Source organism: Lepidochelys kempii, chromosome 1, assembly GCF_965140265.1.
Source record: "Lepidochelys kempii isolate rLepKem1 chromosome 1, rLepKem1.hap2, whole genome shotgun sequence".
Lineage (NCBI taxonomy): Eukaryota > Metazoa > Chordata > Testudines > Cheloniidae > Lepidochelys > Lepidochelys kempii.
In genome coordinates this window covers 57581587-57603316 of record NC_133256.1, presented here as the reverse complement: position 1 = coordinate 57603316, position 21730 = coordinate 57581587, and the positions used below count along the sequence as shown (strand labels likewise).

The 21730-nt window shown below is 41.3% G+C and overlaps 1 protein-coding gene across 2 annotated transcripts; it reads right to left on the bottom strand.

Moving 5' to 3' along the window:
• Positions 1–753: 753 nt before the first annotated feature.
• MED4 (mediator complex subunit 4) lies at positions 754–19292 on the bottom strand. 2 transcript variants are annotated; one of them, XM_073344201.1, is made up of 8 exons: positions 19085–19187; positions 18841–18875; positions 10295–10361; positions 7202–7372; positions 6387–6444; positions 4172–4258; positions 3013–3144; positions 754–1527 (listed from the first exon to the last, which is right to left on the bottom strand). In XM_073344201.1, exons 1-8 carry the CDS (start codon positions 19115–19117, stop codon positions 1355–1357), a joined length of 756 nt encoding a protein of 251 aa, XP_073200302.1. In that variant the 5' UTR covers positions 19118–19187; the 3' UTR covers positions 754–1354. The 2 variants fall into 2 exon arrangements, with proteins under 2 accessions (XP_073200302.1, XP_073200292.1); XM_073344191.1 differs by lacking the exons at positions 18841–18875; positions 19085–19187 and adding an exon at positions 19212–19292.
• Between the last annotated feature and the right edge of the window lie 2438 nt (positions 19293–21730).

Below are 21730 nucleotides of genomic sequence, written 5' to 3'. Positions count from 1 at the left end.
GCCCCGACTTATACACCCCAAAATGCCATTGGCCTTCTTGGCAACAAGGGCACACTGTTGACTCATATCCAGCTTCTCGTCCGCTGTAACCTCTAGGTCCTTTTCTGCAGAACTGCTGCCTAGCCATTCGGTCACTAGTCTGTAGCAGTGCATTGGATTCTTCCGTCCTAAGTGCAGGACTCTACACTTGTCCTTGTTAAACCTCATCAGATTTCTTTTGGCTCAATCCTCCAATTTGTCTAGGTCCCTCTGTATCCTATCCCTCATACACTCATACTAGTGAAAGTAAATTTTGTACTACTTTGCTTATTTTTTGCACCTCTGCCATTGCTTTACTTTACCTTCCTATTTCCCTAGTGCCTTTTGTAAAATTGAATTAGGGAAGAGGAAAGTGGATTACCAATATGCTTAGAATGATCATTGTCAAAATTACATTGTATTTCATAGCGAGTAGTCTAAGTCACTCAAACTAGGGTCTGGGAGTATCAATTTTCAGCCTTGAAATGTTTTGAGATACCTAAATGTTGGGGAGGAGTGACTGAGCAAAGGGGAATTCTAACAGGAATACACAGAATGAAAAAGCTTGGGCAGATTTAGTCAAAACTTTAGGAAACCATGAGTGAGGGTGAACGGAAACTGCAGAAACTACTTGTTCTTTCGTAACAACTGCATGGTGGTTTCCGACTATGGAGACATGGTAGGCAGAGAAGTTAGTCAGTCCAAGATTAAATTCTGCAAGTTGAAATGTAAAAGTACATCAAAGTTGAGTTTATTTATAACAACAAATTCACTATATATTACAATAATTACAAAAATATGTTTGTATTACAGCTTATGGTCACATCACATTTTTGTTCTCAAAACACACAAGATGATCGAACACTGGAGTTCTGGCAGTAGCTAATAAAGCAGCCAACTTTTAAAATCTACACAGCTGTACACATTTTTTGTGCCTTAACAGAAAGGCTATTATCAAAAGAGTGAAGTTATTAAACATCCAAGGGGATTCCCCTTATAGCTTCTTTTCCAGAAGCTTATTTTGTCTAATGCATAGTAAAAAAATACAGTTTACAAAAAACATAATCACTGGAAAGCAGGCAAAGCTCTCTCCGGCAAAAAGTTACCACCAATTTTTGTTTGTTTTAATTGAGCACCTGGTGGATAATATCTAGAGCAACAAAGAGTTCACCATTTTAAAATCACCATCCTAGATCTAAACAGACTGTGTCTTCTCACTGCACAGTGAAGCCAACGTATCAGGCTGGTATTGCAGCTTTTGATGAACAGTGTCCAACATGCCTTCACCATAGGAAATAAAAGTCTATTTGGTTGGGATATTGTCCCTTTTCGATACTTAATCTGAGTCACTGCTGCTGCTTGAGGAGTCTGTTGACATAACTTCTACATCATCTTCATTTTCTTTATTGTGCCCTGGAGGCTCCAACATAAAGTCATTGCTATGATTAGGAGGTAGCATGTTCATTGAGATATCACTCGACTGCCAGGGATATTGAGGGGCAAGCACATCTGAAAAATAAATACAATGCTTCGGTAGCATAATCATCGGAATATCAGCCTTTTAAATGGAGACACCCATGCATCTGAAAACAGGCACAGCTGCATGTACTGTTAAAAATATTTTCAAAAGTTTTGTTTTCAATGCCAAACTATTCTCCCAATCCTCATTCTTGAATTTTTAAACAAGTTAGTTGAAACAGTTCACCTGGCAACTGAAGTCTCTTGTAAATGAGCAATTCTAACACTGTAAGGTCTGTTCCATCAGAGGTACTACTTTGATAGAGAAAACAGAATCCACCTTTCTCTATGGTGATCACACTAATTTAAAAATATCAAAATGTTTGTACAGTGCTTTATATCTTCACAGCCTGTTCAAACATTAACTAACCTTCACAAGACCGCTGAGAAATGAGTGAATGTAATCACCTGCATTTCACCTTTCAGGATAGAGGCTAAGTGACTCGCCCAAGACTTCACAGCAAGAAGTAGAAATGAATTTCTGGTTTCCAGCCCAGTATTTATACAAACATAATTTCTCTAGAACAGCTATAACAACACTTCTGATTTTAGATGTACCCCACCGTAACAATCTTAACTTTTGAAAGCAAACTTTTCATACAAGAACCAAAAAATCTTTTAAAATCCAATATAGATGTTTTGTTCTTTAGTCAACTCCTGGAAAGGTAAAACCACGCATCACCTAACATAACTACTCCACTGTATTCTTAGTTCACTAGTAGTATTTTTAAATGAGAATATAGTTAAGCAATCATGACTGAATCCAAGTAAGATCACTGTTATTGGCCATTTCAATAATCAAGTATTAAGGAATGAATCCTTAATTTATACACTTAAAACACCACAGTATTTAAATTGGTTTTGTCAATAAGAATTTATCTTAAGTGGTAAATACTAGTTCACCAGTTCTAGATCTGGAACTTCTAAATACATTTGTTATTTTATTAATATAGATTACAAATTAAAGGGAAAAAAGTCTTCTGACCTCATACATTATCTGAACTTTCCTTTCATGATTCAAGACAATACATTTGTTTTCATTGCTAAGAAAGTAGTAATTTGGTCTGAAAGTTTTCCATATATTAGTGTGTGATTTTAAAATAATCAGTTTACTAGAAATTACACAGAAATGGATTGGAAGCTGAAAGCCTACCTATTTTTCCTTTCATGAGCGAAATTTTTTTCCACTGGTTTGCCAATATGATCCAGTTATCTCAATTTGATTTAGCAGTGGGACAAATAAAACAGAATACATTTTCTCTTGCTTTTCTATAGCACCGTGTCAGCCTTTCAAACTGCTTACTTTGTTTAATAATCCCTTAATGCCAGGGAACTAATCCACTGCAGCGTCAGCCAGAATTTTTAGTTCTGTCTTGCTATCACTGAGGGACACTTTGGAGGTGAACAAAATGCATAATTGCTATGGTTATGGCATTTTTTTTATTCATTGCATAAACATCTGAATACTTCCATTACCTGGCAATCTGCCTGCTGCAAGTGCATCCCCTGGCAAGTGTCCATTAACTCCATTAGTAGATGGGTTGTTCATCTGACCCAAAAGGCCACTCCTCATCTCTAAATCTGTAGGATATGGCCTGCGTGGGTCCCCTTAAAAACAAATAGTTTTTATATGATTAAAACAAAGCTAACATCTGCAAGATAACTATCAGCTGTTTCGTGCTAGTCTTTTTCTTCAATGCTTTTCAAACAGAAAACTGTGCTGATTGGTCATATCAGCAATGGGAAGCACACCTGTTCTGTGAGAAATTAAACCCAAATATATTCTCCATTTACATTCTGTGTTTAGTCAAGCTTGGCAAAAAGAAGTACACAACAAACTCACTGTAGTAGAAGATATATCTCTGTTCTCACTGCTACTATTAGCAAGACTTCATTTCAGTACACATTCTGATCTGCTGCAGGACGGCTAGGACCCATCACTGAACATTCCTTGCCTCTGACTCCCAATAATGTCTATATAGTTTCCACATCCCTGATGAATGCAGTGGTCTCAGAGGAAAGTGAATGAAGAGACAGTCCTTAATATAACCTGGTTCTGACCCGTTAATGACTTTAATTAGGACCAAGACCGTGAATTGGACCCCATAGAAAACAAGGATTCAATAGGTTTCAGAGTAACAGCCATGTTAGTCTGTATTTGCAAAAAGAAAAGGAGTACTTGTGGCACCTTAGAGACTAACCAATTTATTTGAGCATAAGCTTTCATGAGCTACAGCTCACTTCATCGGATACATACTGTGGAAAGGTGTAAATAAAATTGGTTAGTCTCTAAGGAGTCAATAGAGGACATACAGTACCAACTTATTAATGGAGTCCAAGAGCTGTGAGTTTTGTAGCTATTTAAAGCCACATATAAAATTTCCCCAGTTTTACTCCAACGTATTCAACAAGGAAAAAAATAAGGTAAGTATTTAAGTATCTCAAGGGGAAAAAATATTTTTAATATCGGAAAGCTTTATAAAATCCAAGCAAAATACCATTTGTCATGAAACAAATACTAAATGGTGGTGGTTAATTATTGCTCCTATATTATAATGAAAGGACATTTCCATGTCATGCCATCAATGGAAGTACAACAAACTCATACAGCTTATTTGTCAAACATGAAATTTACCTGGTACCCATGTCAGAGGAGCACAAACAGCGTTGCTGGCACTAATCCTGTGGGCATATTTAATTATTTCTTCAGATGAAACGGCACCTGTGAAAGGGGAAAAGAAGTTTACAAGGGAAATGCACCCTGATTAGCATACTCTCAAGAGATTGCCTGATTGGATAGTTTTCGATAAACACTTTGATATTCCAAATAGAGATCAAAGATGTAACATTTTAACAGAACCTCAAGAGTATCCCCAATATGCAGGCATTGCAGAGGATAGTGTCACAGTTCAGGGCAACTGCACCTATATTTCCCCTCCATGGCCCAGAAAGGGACAACCCACTCAAGGCTTCATGCTCCTCTGGCCATCACTTCTTGAGTGGAGACACCCCAGTCAGAAGGGAAAGAGATGAGTATCTCCAGGCTGAACAGTTCCCTGCCTTTACTGTATTATTCCCAACAGAGACAGGTTGCCTAAACTGGCCTGCTGGCTTCCTTTTCAGATACCAACAACAGAGTAATTGCCCACAGTTTTAAGGTATCACAGAGTTCTTCCTATGCAATCCTATTTCTTGTTAAAAGTACTACAGAGAAAACATTAACAATAAAAAAACCTACGGACATGCTAATAAGCTTACCAGAGATCACCCCAACCCAAACAAGGGCTCTGGCAGGAGCAGTCCTTCAGTACCCAACCCAAGTGGTTTCCTTGTGGTTTCAAGTTCATCAGGGCTTCAGCTCAGAACAAGCCCACAGCCCTATGGGGCCTCAGTAGGCCAAGTCTTTCAAATCCTTCCCTAAGGATTGGGGCCCTCCATACATCAGAGGTCCTGTCCATCTGCTGGATCAGGAAGAAGGCTATAAGCCTGTTTTAAACCAGGCTATTTATTCAAAAATCCTTTCTCTGTCTGCTGGTCTCTAGAGAATCCAGTTTGAACTAGTATGTGTGCACCTCTCCAGGGGGGTGGCTTCATAGGGCTGATAACCAGAAGAATTGCATTAGCATTAGCATCCCCATCCTTCTCCTGGAGGAGCTACATACAATTCCACAGTAACACATACATAGTTGCATTTTTAATACAGTGGACCCCCAAAGGTATTAAACCTAATTCAGTAAGGTTTAACCTAAATTCAGTAAAGTTTATCTTAATTCCAGGAAGTTTGTCCAGGACATTGCAGGATACTGTCAGTCTGTCACAAATAGTTTAACAGAAGGACCTGGTTTGCAATATATTGACTCTAAAACTATAGATTCAAATATCACAAAAAAAAGTTTTTCAACTTTGTGAGGTTGACTGATTTCCATGCAGTCTACTTTGTAAAGTACACTGATATCTACTGATAAAAAAAGGCTATATAAGAGCTGGGTAGATCCTTCATAGGAGACTTTTAGTACCTGACTTTTAGACAGAAGCTGCTTGTAAGATGCTATGGCATTTTTTGTAATAGTAGGGACTTACCCTGGTGTACTTAATAAACTTCTCTCCCTTTTTCTCCTATCATGCAGTGTACACATGCCAGATGGCAGTCACTCTCCACTCCATAAATGACTACACTTCAAGCAATGTATAATTTTTGTGAAATGCCCTGAGATCATTTTGTATGAAAGTCACAAATAACTATAAAATACCTTCCTACCTATTTGGTAAAAATGACTAGCTTAGCTATGCAAGTACTACAGCTGGTTTTACGAGATACGCAGTATATTGCCGGCAAGTCTGAGGGCAAGACACAGATTTTAGTAAGTAATATTGTTGACATTCATTTAAAAAAACAACCACCATGCTCTCCCCACCCCCTCCAAAAAAAAAATAAAAGATTAGATACAAACTGTAGACCAGCATATTAGGGTAAGTGCCTTGTGTGACAAACTAAGGTAATCATATGCATTACTACTAAAGCAAAACCAGCACAGAAATTAATACTACGGGGAAAAGTATTTGGAGCTAGACCTTAAAATTATGATATGTTTCCACCACACACACAACACCCTTCCAAAATAAAACCCCACACAACTCCAGCCTTTCAAAGTCCTTTATAAGATTTAGAGGTTCCAAAGTGAATGGAAAACTCTTAAACGCATGCAACGTTTTACACTGATTTTAAGTCTTAAACTGTTACATCATACAATTAAAAGAAATCAGCCTACATGATTACATAGAACTCTAGATAAATTACTTAAAGCTATATAGTTTTCAAAGCCTCAGTGTAATAAACTATTGATACTCACCCTTTCTTGCTTTTTCTATTGATTTTAGTTTTTCCTTTGCTTGATAAACAGCTGTTGCCTAGTTATTAAAGAAAAATTATTCTTCAATGCTTCATTAATTTGTAACCTTAGGCTCAGTTAAAGAGGCCCTGTGAATTTGTCCACTTATCCTATTAAAAACTGCCTCTAAAATAAAGATCAGATCAACATCTTATTATACACAGTGAATGTTTTCAAAGTATACCAGTATTTTAAATAACTCACTATGTGAGCACATAGCACAGTAATGCCTCTAGGATGTCAGATAAATTAAATAGCTACCATCCTCTCTCAGTTGTGATGCCCACAGATATCCGGGAAGGGCTCCTATTGCTTTCACTAGTCCAAGTTGCTCAAAGGGTTGCCTATTTTCTCAAGGGATTAGGCCAAAATGCGAAGTCCAACATTCATCTGTTCCGTCTATTCTTTCCTCATTTAACCAGCACCCGTCTTCAGTGGTTTGATTTTCCACACTTAACCTATTATTTACAATAGGTGTTATTTTCACTACAAATCTTTCAAATAGTAAAAACAGACTGGGTGGGGTGTAAAATTATTATGAAGGAAGAGTAATATAGGTTGGATGAAAATTACCATTACAGCCTTTCCAAAAAGCAAGTAACTTTAACTCTGGCTACTGAAAGCGTAATTTCCAAGCTTTCAAGAAGAATTAATTTCATTTAACCTTCTTAAACTAAAAATTTTGTTTTTTCCGGAACTCAGTGTTATGCACAACCACCCTTATTTCCCCCTCAACCAGCAACTCTCAAAAGCCAACACTTCACCTATAGACTTACCAGTATATGCTCTGCTTCTTTCAGTTGTTTTTGTAGCTGCTGAATATCACTGTCCCTCTTTTCGACTACTTTTTCTAATAGCTGCATTTCATGATGAATTTTCCCCTGATCAAGTGCCAGTTTCATTAATTCCTGAAACTCTCCATCTCTCTGAATCAGCAACTCCAGAATCTGTCAGATAACATATTTATATAACTTATTTAGCTTGATTAATTACAAAATCCACCAACTGCACTATGAAGAGGAATCCAACTGTAGGAGGGACAGCAGAAGTCAGATTTGGGGTATTCACACTGATGTTGTTGTAGTCTCCAAAACAAAACATATTTAAAATAAAATGAAGTTTCCAGTTCTTCTACTTGGGAAGATAACCTACAATTCAGATAGTCCAAATTGCAACTTGAGGGAAAGTCAAGTATGACATGTGCTAACAAGTACATAAGGTACTTAGGTAGTAGTAATAAGGTATTTATTTGTACCAAAGCGGGTGTGCTGGAGGATTTTATTGATGAATGCAAACAAGAACTTTCCATTCATCTGTCAAGGAAAATACAAGTTTCAATATTAAATTTGAACATGCAGATATGAAAAGTAAGTGTGCTTCTTGGATTCCAGAGAAGTTTGGCTCTCAATTTAGCAAAATTAGGGCACCCCAACCCACGCAACTGAGGGACTTATCTTGTTGGGACTGTTGCCAAACACATGGAAGCAAGAGTACCAAGAAAGATGCCAATTCTCCTCATTCATCTAATAAATTATTAATTCTTAATACTAGTTATGAACATTTCAGCCCCAGCACTGTTAATTATGCCACTGCTGAATATATGAAACACAGCCCTGTACGTACAAGCCCATAACCCCATAGTATTAACTAGAACATCCTAAATGTACTATATTCCTTAGAAAAAATATTTTACCTCTAGCAAACTGACATAGCAGGTACACTCCAGTCACAGTGAAGCTGCCAAATCTAGACATTTAGATTTTAAAAAGGCGTATTAAGTAGAAGTGCAGTCTGAAACAGTTTGTACCAAGCGAATCACTTTTAAAAGCGGCAGAATCTGTGTTTTATGCAGTAAAATCTCTGCTGATCTGGAATGTTCTCACTTCATCACTACTAGCACAACTCTTAGTAGGTTTCACACATATGTAGATTAGTGCTTCCTAAACCAAAACTAGCAAAGGTAATACACTTATTTTTGTCCAAAACCGTAAGGTTGATTTTAGAAGTACAAGGAAGTGCCACATGAAAATAATGGTTCTTTTGGGTGGACTACAGAAGTCCTTGACTTATGCTACATCAAGCCCACATTTCTTCCAAAGCCTATCAACAGTGTTCCTTCAGTTAGCATGAGTACTGTGCCTATTCCCAAGGACAGCTTCCAGTGCTACCTCCGTGGCACTCCAAATTTTGCTGATTCAGAAGCTGAGATTTAGACCTCTGATTCCTTGTGCCACTCTAGACTGACTAAGTACTTCTGTTGCCAACAAAGAAAATAGGAAGTTTCTGGTGAACAGTAAGAATGACCCACTGTGCTGTGTGATTATGAGAGGGAACCAAGCTCCCTTATACTATGGGCACTGACTGGCTAAAGCTAGATGCCCATTAGTAGACTGTTTTAACACAAGCAGCCCAAGCTTGCACCAACTCCCAGCAGTGCACAGCCATAGACTCATTACTAAAAAAGGTTTACAACCAAACTAGAAGTTACTATGCCCTCAAACGTAACATGGTACGACTAGCCATCTCACTAAATATGCTGGAACTCAGAGCCATCTTCCTCTGTTTTCAGAAGGGTTACTTTGTGAGACATGGTAGTGAGGGCATTTCACAGTGGGGCCATTGGTCTCATCTAAAGCATAGCTGTAATCCACAAACTACACAGAAGTATCCCCTTAGTCAAGGTATGTTCTTTGTGAATCCTCTAGCTGTGTCTGTTTACTCTTTTGATAAAGTCTTTACTTCTGTTCAGCACCACAGAGCCAATGCAATGGAGTCTATTCTCCTTCATGCATCTACACAATTTTCAGTTAAACTCAGCTTACAAAATCTTTGTTACAGGCAAGGATGTACAATGCTTAGAGAACCAGCTTGATTTTTCAGAGCACAAATTGGATTAACAGCATCTCCCATTACAAATTAATCTTTGGATTTGTAAGAGTAAAAGTTTGATGTGAAGGCTATTGTGAAAGAGTAAGTTACAGTAGATAATAAGGGAAAGATTAACTGTACGTAAAGTACTGAAACTAGTACTACATGTATTCATGTATTTAATCTTTGCCGTTTTCAATCTCGATGCCCCCTTGGAGAAAAATCTTCTGATACTGTCAGCTATCTTAGGTGGCCTGTTTTAAGTGGCCAGGAAAGGAAAGGTATAATTAATTAAGTCTCCTTCCTCTAGGTACCAGGGGTTTAATTCCATAAAGATATCAAATAATTGGACAGTCCATCACACACAAAAATCCACCCTCAAACCGCAGAGGGAGAGAACTGGCTGAGATTTTGACAAAGTGCCAGACCAAGAGTGCATTAAGATCATCAGGACTAAGGATCACAAAAGGAAATAGTCTGTCTACAATTTTCTTCAGAACTCTACAGACCAGCACTTGACAAACCATCTAGTAAACTGCTTTGTCAGAATATTTATGCTGCTTGCCACCAGTGCTCAAGGCACATGCAGGGTTTAAGGAGTGTACATGGACTGGGACAGGGGTTAGCAAGAAGCTGTGCTTCAGCCCTTGAAGTACTTACAAGCACAGCAGAAGACTGAAACAAACCCTGGAAAAGCAAAATACTGAAGAGTTTATTAAACCACTGCTCTCACATGTCATAGGATTTCAGTCCTATTGAGAACAACTAGCATTTACAAACTCAGGGCAAAGTCCTTGGCTTTCTGGGTGTGGGAGGGAAGGGGCATTGTCACTAACTTCCCTGGAAGCAGGATTGGGCCCTCACCATTAAACTTTTCAAATATTAGTGTTGCTAAAAATTTCATACCACACAGTTAGCCTGAATGCTAGGCTAGGTAAGGAGAAAAAGGCTGAATACGGAGGTTAACTACCTAAGACAAATATTTAAGAAAATTTGTTTACCTGGCTCTCCTCTCCTGGTTGTGGGAGTTTCTGGTTTCTTGAAATTGCCAAAATTTCAATCAGTTCCCTGAAATGAAATTTGCATTTTTAAACAATATTCTAAACTACTGTTTAGAAATTAGGTCAGATTGTCCCCAATGAGTTTCAAAAGTATACTAGTGACACTGTATTTTTATTAGGATTGTTGATTAATTGCAGTTAACTCAGGCAATTAACTCAAAAAAATGAATCACGATTAAAAAAATGAAGCGCGATTAATCGTACTTTTAATCTCACTGTTAATACCAATTGAAATGTATTAAATATTTGTGGATGAAACATTTTCAAATATATTGATCTGAATTACAACACAGAATTCAAAGTGTACAGTGCTCACTTTATATTATTATTTTAATACAAATATTTGCATTGTAAAAATGATAAATAGTATTTTTCAGTTCACCTCATACAAGTACTGAAGTGCAATCTCTTTATCGTGAAAGTGGAGCAGTTTAACAACAGGCTGAGCAAGTGCAGAATGACTGTTGAGTGTGCTTTTGGGCATTTAAAGGCCCACTGGTGCTGCCTATATGGGAGGCTGGACCTGGCTGATGAAAATATTCCTATGCTTATAGCCGCGTGCTATATGCTGGACTGCTGAGGCTCAGTGCCTGGAGGCTGAATTTGAACAGCCAGAGACCAGGGCTATTAAAGGGGCACAGTGCAGGGCCATAAGGATCAGGGATGCCTTGAGGCAGCAGTTTGAAGCTGAAAGCCACTAATATTTGTTGCTATGCTCGGGAGTGCAGTGCTTGTAATGCTATGTGGTGATGGTGATTGGTGCAGACGATACACAGTGAAGGTTTAAGAAAATTACCTATTGCTTTGCAGGGTTCTGTTTGCTTTCAATTAATGGAACAAACATTGCTTTCAAACCAAAACAATTCTTTTATTAAAGAACAACAACAGGAGGAGAGAGACAAACAAAAAAAAACACATCAGCACAGGGGTGTGTGTGGGAGGAGGTGGAGTCCCAGGACAGTTAAAGATTTGTGTATGTACAGGTATCATATGCAACCTTGTCCTCTGGAATACAGTGCAGCAGCTACTGTACTTCAGCAGGGCTAAACTGCAGAGCGACGGGTGTTGAGTGCTGTGGGTACTGGGAGTCCGCAGGGCTGGACTGTGACGGGGCAGGAGTGGAATGCAGTGGGTACAGACTGAAGCCAGGAGGTTGATAAGAGTGTGTTGGCGGTGTCTGGGGGGTGCATGGGAGAGTTTTGCGACAGCGGCTGCAGGGGAGGGCGGGCGCAGAGCTGCTCAGTTCGAAGAGCTAATATCTCCTGGAGCGTGTTTGCTTGGTGCTCCATAACCTTTAAGAGCTGCCTTGTGGCTTCGTTCTGGCGCGCCGCATTCTCCTTTCGGTCCCTCTTCTCGCTGCCCCACCACTCCTTCAATTCTTGTTTTTCGGCTGCGGAGTGCATCATGACATCACGCAGAAAGTCCTCTTTAGTTCTTCATGGCCGCTTTCTAATTCTGCGCAGCCATTCAGCCGGCAACAACAAAGAGGGAGGCTGGGCTCCCAAGGTCATATCTGTGAAGCCAAAATGCAACATTTTACAGACGCAGAACTGTCTGCAACACACAGACCACCGATTCAGTGATTTAAAACACAGCCACTATTCACATAAATGTCACTAACTGGCAAGTAAACATGAGCCACAAGATCCCCAAAATGGTGAGTAACCGCAGGGGGGAGGGGAAATCAGTGTTCCAGGACCGTACTGTACACTGGACACATGGCTCTTGGGGAGAGCCAGAACTGTATGGGGGGGCCTTATAATCATTACTGTCCCCATATTTTCACTGGCTTTGTTCATTATGGAATATATCTTGCTGCTGAGGGTGAGCAGGGAATCAAGGGAGAGTCTTCTCCAAGACTGTGGCTTCTGCCCTGGCCCTTATGCAGCTCGCCTGTGTGCAGCAATGGTCCCCCTCCCCCACACCCAGTGATGGCACAGTGGCGCAGGAAAGTTACCTTTAATGGGTCAAGAAACAAAGCAGCTCTGCCAAAGAACCTGCAACAGCAGATTGCCTAGTATCTCCATGAGATTGTCGTGGAGATCTCTGAGGCAGATTCCTGTGAAGTGAGGGAGTCAATCGACACCCTGTTCCACCACCCTCACTAGGCATGTGGTGCTATGTGCATCATACAGACACAAGCCTGCTTTCTGCAACCCTCCTGCCCCCAACAACTCACTTCAGCAATTCCCAAAATCAAAGCCACTTATCAGGGGCCTCCTCTCCTGTTGCACTTTGCCAAGCTCCAACAGCTGTGACTAGCCTCCTCCGGGGTAGAGAAGAGCTCCTGGCTGCATGCATTTCTGACCTCCAAGTCATCCTCTGCCTCTGGGTCCCCCTCCCCCTCCTCATCCAAGATTTCCTCCTCCTGGCTCTGTCCATTCTTGACCGGCACGCAAGCCACAGAAGCATCCACAGTGGCCTTCACAGTGGAGGTAGGGTTGCCACTGAGTATCACGTCCAGCTCTTTGTAGAACCGGCAGCTCGTGGGAACAGCCCCAGAGCGATGGTTTGTCTCCCATGCCTTGTGGTAGGTGTTCCGCAGCTCCTTCACTTTGATTCTGCACTGCAGTGTGTCCCGGTCATGGCCCCTTTCTGTCATGCATTGTGAATCTGTCTGTAGGTATCATAATTTCTATGGCTGGAGCACAGCTGGAACTGGACAGCTTCCTCTCCACAAATGCTGATGAGGTCCAGCAGTTCGGCATTGCTCCAAATGGGGGATCGCCTGGTCCGTGGAGCAGGCATGGTCACCTGGTAAGATGCGCTGAGACCACTGCACACATCACTGAGCATACAGGAAGGTGACCTTCATAATTCCCAAGGAATTTAAGGGGTGGGGCTCACAGTTGGTCACCTGAGGGCAGGACAGTAGAGTTCAAACCGATGACCAGAGAGGCGAAAACAGGCATTGTGAGACACCTCCCGGAGGCCAACTGCAGCACTATAATTGACCAGGGTGTATACAATGGAACTGCGGCGCTGTAGCCCCAGCACAGAAAGCTCTACGCCTCTCATTGGGGTGGTTTTTTATAGTGCTACAACTGCGCAGTTTCTGCGCAGTAAGTGGCTTGGCAGTGTGTACATCTCAGGAATTACAGCGCAGAAAGCTGCTTTACTGCGCAGAAACTTGCCAGCGTAGACAAGGCCTAAGTCTCCCAATCCAGACAGACCCCTTTCCAACCAAATCAGCTCTTCCATTACTGAGTATTAAACATTGACAGTGGAATTCTATAGGAAAATGTTGCAAGATCTGTGACGTTGTCACGTGGAGGGATTTTTTTTTGTTTTTGGTTTATTTTGGCTCTCATCTTATATTTCAATACGAGACTTCACTGCAAGACAAAGATGACCATTTAACTTCTCTTCCTTCACTGCTCCTGTTCCAAGTTTCATAGAAACCCAACACAAATCGTGCAAGTCATAGGAGTTCGGCTCTTTTAACCAGGCAGCCACATGAATAATTTTATAAAGAATAGCTCTGTGTGTGTGTGTGTGTGTGTATCTACATCTATATATAAATAAAATACTATCTCATATTCAAAATTTGTACTCATTCCTATGGTACATCTTTTCAAAGAGAAAAATCAGAAAAGACCAACATATTGAGCAACTTTGAAGTTGGATGGTAGCTAGATGTTTCTGGTAAAATAATCAGCAGCATGTTTAACAATGTTTGTATTTAAGGTGAAGTCCATGTTTACTGGCTCTCTATTTTCATATTAAAGGTGCTCAGTCTGTGACTACCACTTCTACACACTCAACCTAAATTCAGGGTCAAACTGAGTGCGAGAAGAAAGGAACCCAGGTTCTGTCAGTCAAATCTGTGCAATCCCATTTTCTTCAATGAATTTACACAAGTGTGTTGATGGAACCTTTTAAGAGCTTTCTGGGTAACCCTGAAAGGAGGCCAACTTCTATATTATTTATACATCCTACCTCCAAAGGATTTGCATAAGGTAAGTCAACACAGAACTTGGCAATAAAGTTTTTCTTATACAAACTGTACCAAAACCAAAAGGTTCAATCAACTGAACAAAAAATTGACGCTCATCTTCTTCAGATCCATGTAGAAAGTCTGTCAGTCTATTCTGTGAATAAATCCCTGGAATGAATGTTGTCACCTTTACTTAACAAAAAGAAATGTGCAAGATGAACTGGTAACATTACATTTCCAGTAAAAAAAAAAAAAAAGACTCTAGAGACCGACTCTCCTGATTATTTGAATTGAATTAAAAAAATCAGAAATCAGCTTATTTATAAAAATAAAGGATACATTCAAAGAACTAGTAGCTCTGAATTGCTGAAAGAACAAACATATTTTATGCTTCAGCCCCTCACACTGCAGCAGATCAATGGTCGTATATAAAAGGCAGGTAGGACAGACTCAGAAAGGCTGAGTAACTAGTTGGATGGCATACTAGCAGGAGATGTTATAGGTCCATGTCTCACTAAATGGAAGATGAATCCTTATTTGCAAGTGTTTTTTAACTCCAAGCCACGTTACAAGGTGTAACAACTCCATCTGTTACAAGGTGGCAGAGAAGTGTCCTAATCTGATTTACTATGCTACTTGGAGAGATGGAAGCCTTTCAAAAAATACATTAAGAGGCACATATGAATTCACTAAAATTAAATTAAATTAAATTTTTTAAAAAAAAGGTTAATAGAAGGAAAATAAAGAACACCACGGTACCCAAAATCATGGCACAAGAGAGAAGAATCCTATTACCAATTTGTTAAAAAGCTCAGTGATGATGACAACATATTAAGGAGAAACAAACATACTTGGTGTTCCTGGAAAAAGGACAGAGGAACAGTTTCTAAGTGTCACTAACAAAACCTGCTGAACAGAGATAATGGGAGAGATATTTTAAAGATTCCGAACTTCTAGAGGAAAGCTTAAGTGACTTCTCTATTTGCATGGATAAATACTTGTCATCACATGTGAAATGCTACCTTCATTGGGCCAAGCAAGAACTATATATAAAATGATGAGTCAGATAAATCCAGATGCTAAAAATTTGACATTTAGATTTGAAATTAACACAATACACAACATCTGAAGCTCCTTATGAAGCATATGCAGACATATCAAATTTGGGTACTAACAGAAATCCTGCAGGACACAGACATAGGCCAGAGACAGTCCAATGTCCAGACAAACCAGAAGCAGGTCCTCAAGAGATGTGAGCAATAAAGTGGTAGGCTCAAAAACAGAGAAGCAAGGGGAGTAATAAGACCAGAAAAAGTACCATATGCAATGATTCTCGCACTAGCGCTACCCTTAATTTTACACCAAATAGGGAACTGCAAGAAAGAATTACAGCTGTACAATCCTATAGGAACAGAACTATAAATGACCAACTGAGGAGAGTAAGCAAGAGAGTACTTTAAGATTAAAATCCATTCAAAACTATTCACCATTACAGAGGCAGGACAGTACCATTTCTGAAGGCGCTGGGGGGTGGGGTGGGGCGGCTGCATGTGGAGTCCCTTGGCCCTGGCTGCCCTATGCATAGGAGCTGGGGGGACGGACAGACATGCCACTACTTCCGGGAGCCACGCAGAAAGCCCCCGACCCTGCTCCCTGGCAGGAGCTCGAGGGATGGATTAAATGATCCGACAGGCCGGATATGGCCTGTGGGCCGTAGTTTGCCCACCCCTGTTCTAGCACCTGGTGAGAAAGTATAAATGAGGGTCAATGACATCACCATTTGGCCTTTCTCCACCCCCATCTCAACACCTGGAAGATCATTTAGAAGACAAAAACTTTGAACTGAGGAGATTGGTCCCAGGCTGAGAAGCAAATTCAGGCTGTGTATTAAGAACTGTAACTGCCTGGAACATCCAGTGGGATGAGAAAAGCTGTTTAATTCAAATCTCGCTTAGTCTGTTAAAAGTCAGAATTTAGATTGTGATTCTATTTTTATTTCTTATGTAACCAACATTGACCTCTGTGCCTAACACTGAAAATCTATCTTTCTGTAGGTAAACAAACATATTTTAATGTTTTATCCTTATCAGTGACTTGTCTAAAGTGCTTGGGGGAATCTGCTCAGATTACAAAGGCTGGTGCATGTCCACTATTCTTTGACGAAGAAGCTAATTAATTAATCAGAAGGTCTTGAGCAGTGTAAAATGGAACATCACTGCGGGTTGGGGAGATTTGCTGATGTCTCTCTCTGTATAATTCATGAGTGGCTTATAAGACCATTCATGCAATTTAGCTGGGTGTGTTCCTGCATGTTGTTGGCTCAGTGATCACAGCTTGTCACTAGCACGCTATTGTAAGAGACAGTCCAGGGAGGAGAATTAAGAGGGCACAGCAGTCCCAGACTGTATCCCGGGGGTATGTCTCAGTCAGTTTTAAGATATACAAATTTTGACTAGAAATGTAATGTTGCCAGTTCTCCACCTTGCATGTTTCTTTTTGTTAAACAAAACTGACAACATTCATTCAGAGAATTTAACCACAGAACTGACAATCTTTCTACATGGATCTACGGGAAAACAGAAGTCAAGAAAGCAGTAATGTGTAGTATTTGCATCAATGCATATGAACCAGGGCTCAGACTAAAGCAGTTACCTTGCACATGAGCATTTCACATTCATTGTATCAATCACTGGCTGATTTAAAACGCCATTTTGCCTATTTGTCATTAACCTGAATTTGAATTTCCACACAGTTTCCAACAGATAAATATTAGCTCTATTCAGATTCTGTCTTTGTATTGTTTTAAAGAATCATTGTGCCCTAGTGATAAACAAACAAGATGAATCATAATTTGGATAGTATTTTTTTAAAAAGCAACTTAAATTTAGTTTACATTTTTAAAAGAGTGTGAATAATTACTCTGTAATTACATCTTTACAGAACCTAATCATTATCTGATCTTGGTAGGAATAATTTTTAAACATTTCGTATAACTTTTTCATAAAAGTAATGAGGGAATAGTTAAAGTTAAGCAGACTGGCAATTTCTGTATAATAATTTCATGTAGACTCTGATCCTACAATCTGATCCATGTTGGCAGACCCTTATTCCCATAAAGTGTGCAACTGTCGGCATGGGTTTCACATGGCTGCTAGGATGTGCCCAGAGTAATCACAGATTGCAGCATGGAGGCCTTATTACTTCAAATAAATGTATGCAGGAAGTGAAAAAGTTCAGAACTGTTTGTCTTGATTAAAAAAAAAGTGTCTCCCACTTGAGATGTTTGCTAAATTATTTTGAAACAATTATCTCAGGTCAAATTTTGCCCAAAATTTAGGTTTTGTAAAAGCAAGCATTTATAGAACCAGAGGCCAAATTAAATGATTAAATACAAAATGGAAAGCATAATTTTATACAAGGACATTCTCTGTAACACTTGCAACCCAAATATTGTGGCAGAACATGATAATCTGAAAAAGAAACTGAAACTGACTAAAAACAAAAGTGAAACTGACTAAAAACAGTGTATTTTCATACCCCTAGCAACTGAGAAAAATACAAAGGTTAAACCATCCACCTAAATAGGAAAATATATTAGGTTACCAACTTACTTTGAGGCGGCAATCTATAGAAAGCCCCTGCTTCTCTGGAAGGAAAGAGACTAAATCAAAGGACACTACTTGCAACCCTTTAGCAACAGCAAACTTTCAATTAATAATTAATGTCTCAAGAAGTGGGGAAAATTTCTGTGGCATGGAAGAGGGATGTGGACAGAACAAAAATAAAGAACACCAAGAGTATGTGGGCTTGTTAATGGAGGAAAGAGCTGCTGAGGGTTTGTTTCAAATTGTACTTCATTAGGTACATTAGGGAGACAGCAGGGTCTACACAGACCAATTAATGTGCACACTACCCCAACGAATAGACAAGTCACAGAAAGGCAATACAGAAAATAAGGTGCAGTTGTATTGTGAACACTAAAACAAAACAAAAAAAGGCTTCGGACAAGGATCAATAAAACAGACAAGATATTTTAAAAAAATGTTTGTTCTATCCCTTCCTCTCAGTCTTTAGCGGTCTACATATTGTCTGAAAGAATGAGGAGTACTTGTGGCACCTTAGAGACTAACAAATTTATTAGAGCATAAGCTTTCGTCGGCTAAAACCCACTTCATAAGATGCATGCAGACTGATAAAGTGAGCTTTAGCCCACGAAAGCTTATGCTCAAATAAATTCGTTAGTCTCTAAGGCGCCACAAGTACTCCTCATTCTTTCTGCTGATAGGGACTAACACGGTTACCACTCTGAAACCTGTCTACATGTTGTCTATATATTGTAAGTGCTACAGACCAAAGAAATGTCTTATATGTCTGTAAAGTGTCTAACATACTTTGGAGTATTATATGAGCAACACACGTTTAAAAAATTCATTTTTAATTATCTATCTTACTAGTCATTCGGGTAATAACACGTCTTTATTACAATTTTTTTCCCCCACGAGTCCTGCTTTATCGTTTGTTTTCATACAGACGGTCACGGGACACTGACCTGATTCGATGTAGACCTGACAGCGAATTCTGCACCTTAGTTTTACACGGAGGAAAGAGATTTGAAAAAACCCAACATTTCAAGACCATGCCGGGGAAAGGGATTTCAGTTACTCGCACCCTTTCTCTGGCTAGCTCTGTGGGGCAGGGCCCCCCGCCCTCGGGACAGAGCCCCCCCATCCCTGGGGCACGTCCGGCCCGGCGGACAGGGGCTCCCCCCACCCTGTCCCCGGGGCGACCTCCACCTGCACAGGGGCCTCTCGGCGTTGCCCCGCCATACAGGAACCGCCGGCTCCTCCACGCGGCGGCGCGACTCAGGCCGTAACGAGCCCGGCCGGGCTGGGGCTCCCGGGGGCCGGCGCACGCGGGTACCTGGCCAGCAGCTCCAGATCCTCCAGCGCCGCCAGCAGCCTGTCCCGCGTGCTGCTGCGCTCCCCGCCCGCCGCCATCGCCGCGCCCGAGCAGCCCCCGCCGCGGCCGGCAGCAGCGAGAGGGCAGCAGGCCCCCGCACCGAACGGCAGAGGCCGCCGACAGCGCCACCTGGCGGCGGAGGTCTGAACCGCAGCGCCTGCGCTGGGGCTTCTGCGCCTCTTGCGGTGGCCCCCCTGTCCGGGCCACTCGCTCCCCTCCCAGCCTCGGGGCGGGAGCCGCCCAGTGGGCGAGGGCGCTGGGTCCGTCTGACAGGAGCGGGAGAGAGCAGAGCAGGCGGGAAGAAGCCCTGAGCGGCTCAGCGTGAGGCGAGGTGGCAGGACCGCCCCCCCCCCGGCTTGTGGGGCTGGTCCCCTGGGCTTTGCCGCTTTCACCCAGCGGCTGGAGAGATAAAGGCAATTTAAATAAAAAAAATACAAAAATGTGGCCTTGCAGATTCCTGCCGTTGGCTTCGTGTCAGCCGCTGCGTTCGCAGGGCCCAGCGCTTGGAGCCTGCTGAGGAGACGCTCGGCTTCTATCTTTTCAAAAAGTGCATTTTTAACCCTGGCAGGCGCACAGAAAAGCCTGAGAACATGGCTCGGCTGGCCCGTGAAGACTCGTGCCAGGCCTGGGCTATGCCACCGAGTTGGGGTGATGGAAGCTGCCTTGCATCCAGCTGGGTGTGCACGTGTCTGTGCTCAAATTTGTCTCCGGCGGTGTAGGCGCCCAGCTAGGACACTGCAGTAAAAAACCTCCTTGGACCGCATAGAAGAACCATGATCAACCGATTGAGGTCGCTGCTGAACGAGTATAGACGGCATGATCTGTGTCAGCTTATCTGACATCCAGTAGCTGGTCCACTATGTCCCATTCCCTGCAATAGTGTCCGCTCATGTCCAGGAAAACCCGAATGTATGGTAACCCTATTTATAGACTGTCTAGAAACTCTGAATTTTCTCTTTCCATATAGTAGTTTAGAGAAAACTTGTATCTTGGAAAGCTTTTTTCTTAACAAAGATATTCTAAAGTCTCTCAGTGCAAAGTCCATCCTGCAGTCCTGACACCCTGCAGTCCTGACACATTCCCAGCATCTGATTTCTTCTTCTCCTAAGACATCAGATGCCTGTTGAGGAAGTCCCATATAGACATCCTTCCATACAAGTTTGTTCTCTCCGACTTTGGTTCTGTCATCTTCATAGTGAGCGGCACCCCTCCTTCTCCCTCACTGACACCCATAAGCCCAATTGCCTTGCACTTGTAGACTCTCTCCATGCAGGACCTTGCCAGCTGCTGTAAAGACAAAGTTGACAAGATCTGCTTTGACTTCTCTTGTCCTCCTTCCCCACGCTCTTCTGGCTCAACACTGGTGTAAGTGAAGGCATGAAGTGGCCCAGAGTTATGGTGCAAAAGTGCCAAATTAAATGGTAGTGTAATGCATTAAAATAAATATGTTTTCTAAAAATATGAGGGCTAAGAAGGAAACCAGGAAAGGAGTTAAGCCTACTACAAAATAGGCAGAGTAGCTAAGTAGTCTAATTGACATATTTAACCACCATTTTGCCTCAATGACAACAAATTGAAGTTCACATACCAAGCTGACAATAGGATTGCACTTATCAGCTTTGCCTGTGCATCTCTAAAATATAAACAACTATTCTATACTGTGGGCTGTAACACTGAACTGATTATTCTTCCATATTCCCAAACATGAGACTGGGGAGGCATGGGGGTAACTGAAAGCAGACTTTGGGGCTTATTGGCCCTAAATCTTGCTGATTCCCTGTTTTTTCTAAATATCACTCCCTATTAGTCTTTAGTACTTAGTGTACCTTTTTATATGGCTATGCTTGCTTCTTATTCCTCTTTGGCCATAGAAGAGCTTTCCTTTGTGCATCAGTTATGTCCTACAGTATCCTTCTGTGATGAATTAGGGCTAGATCTATACAACTTATGAATTCTGACTGATATTGTGAAGCTGATTATGCAAACCTGCTGTATTATGAATGCCTCTCTGTAAGTGGAGCCAGTACTGCTGACAGGCCCTAAAGCACATATGCACCCAACAGATGCATTAAAAAGGTGCTTAGGACTTAACAATCCTAATCAGGTGTAAACATCTGGGATAATGAGTGAGCTGCATCCTTAGGGTATGTCTACACTACGAAATTAGGTCGAATTTATAGAAGTCGGTTTTTTAGAAATCGGTTTTATATATTTGAGTGTGTGTGTCCCCACAGAAAATGCTCTAAGTGCATTAAGTGCATTAACTCGGCAGAGCGCTTCCACAGTACCGAGGCAAGCGTCGACTTCCGGAGCGTTGCACTGTGGGTAGCTATCCCACAGTTCCCGCAGTCTCCGCTGCCCATTGGAATTCTGGGTTGAGATCCCAATGCCTGATGGGGCTAAAACATTGTCGCGGGTGGTTCTGGATACATATCGTCAGGCCCCCGTTCCCTCCCTCCCCCCGTGAAAGCAAGGGCAGA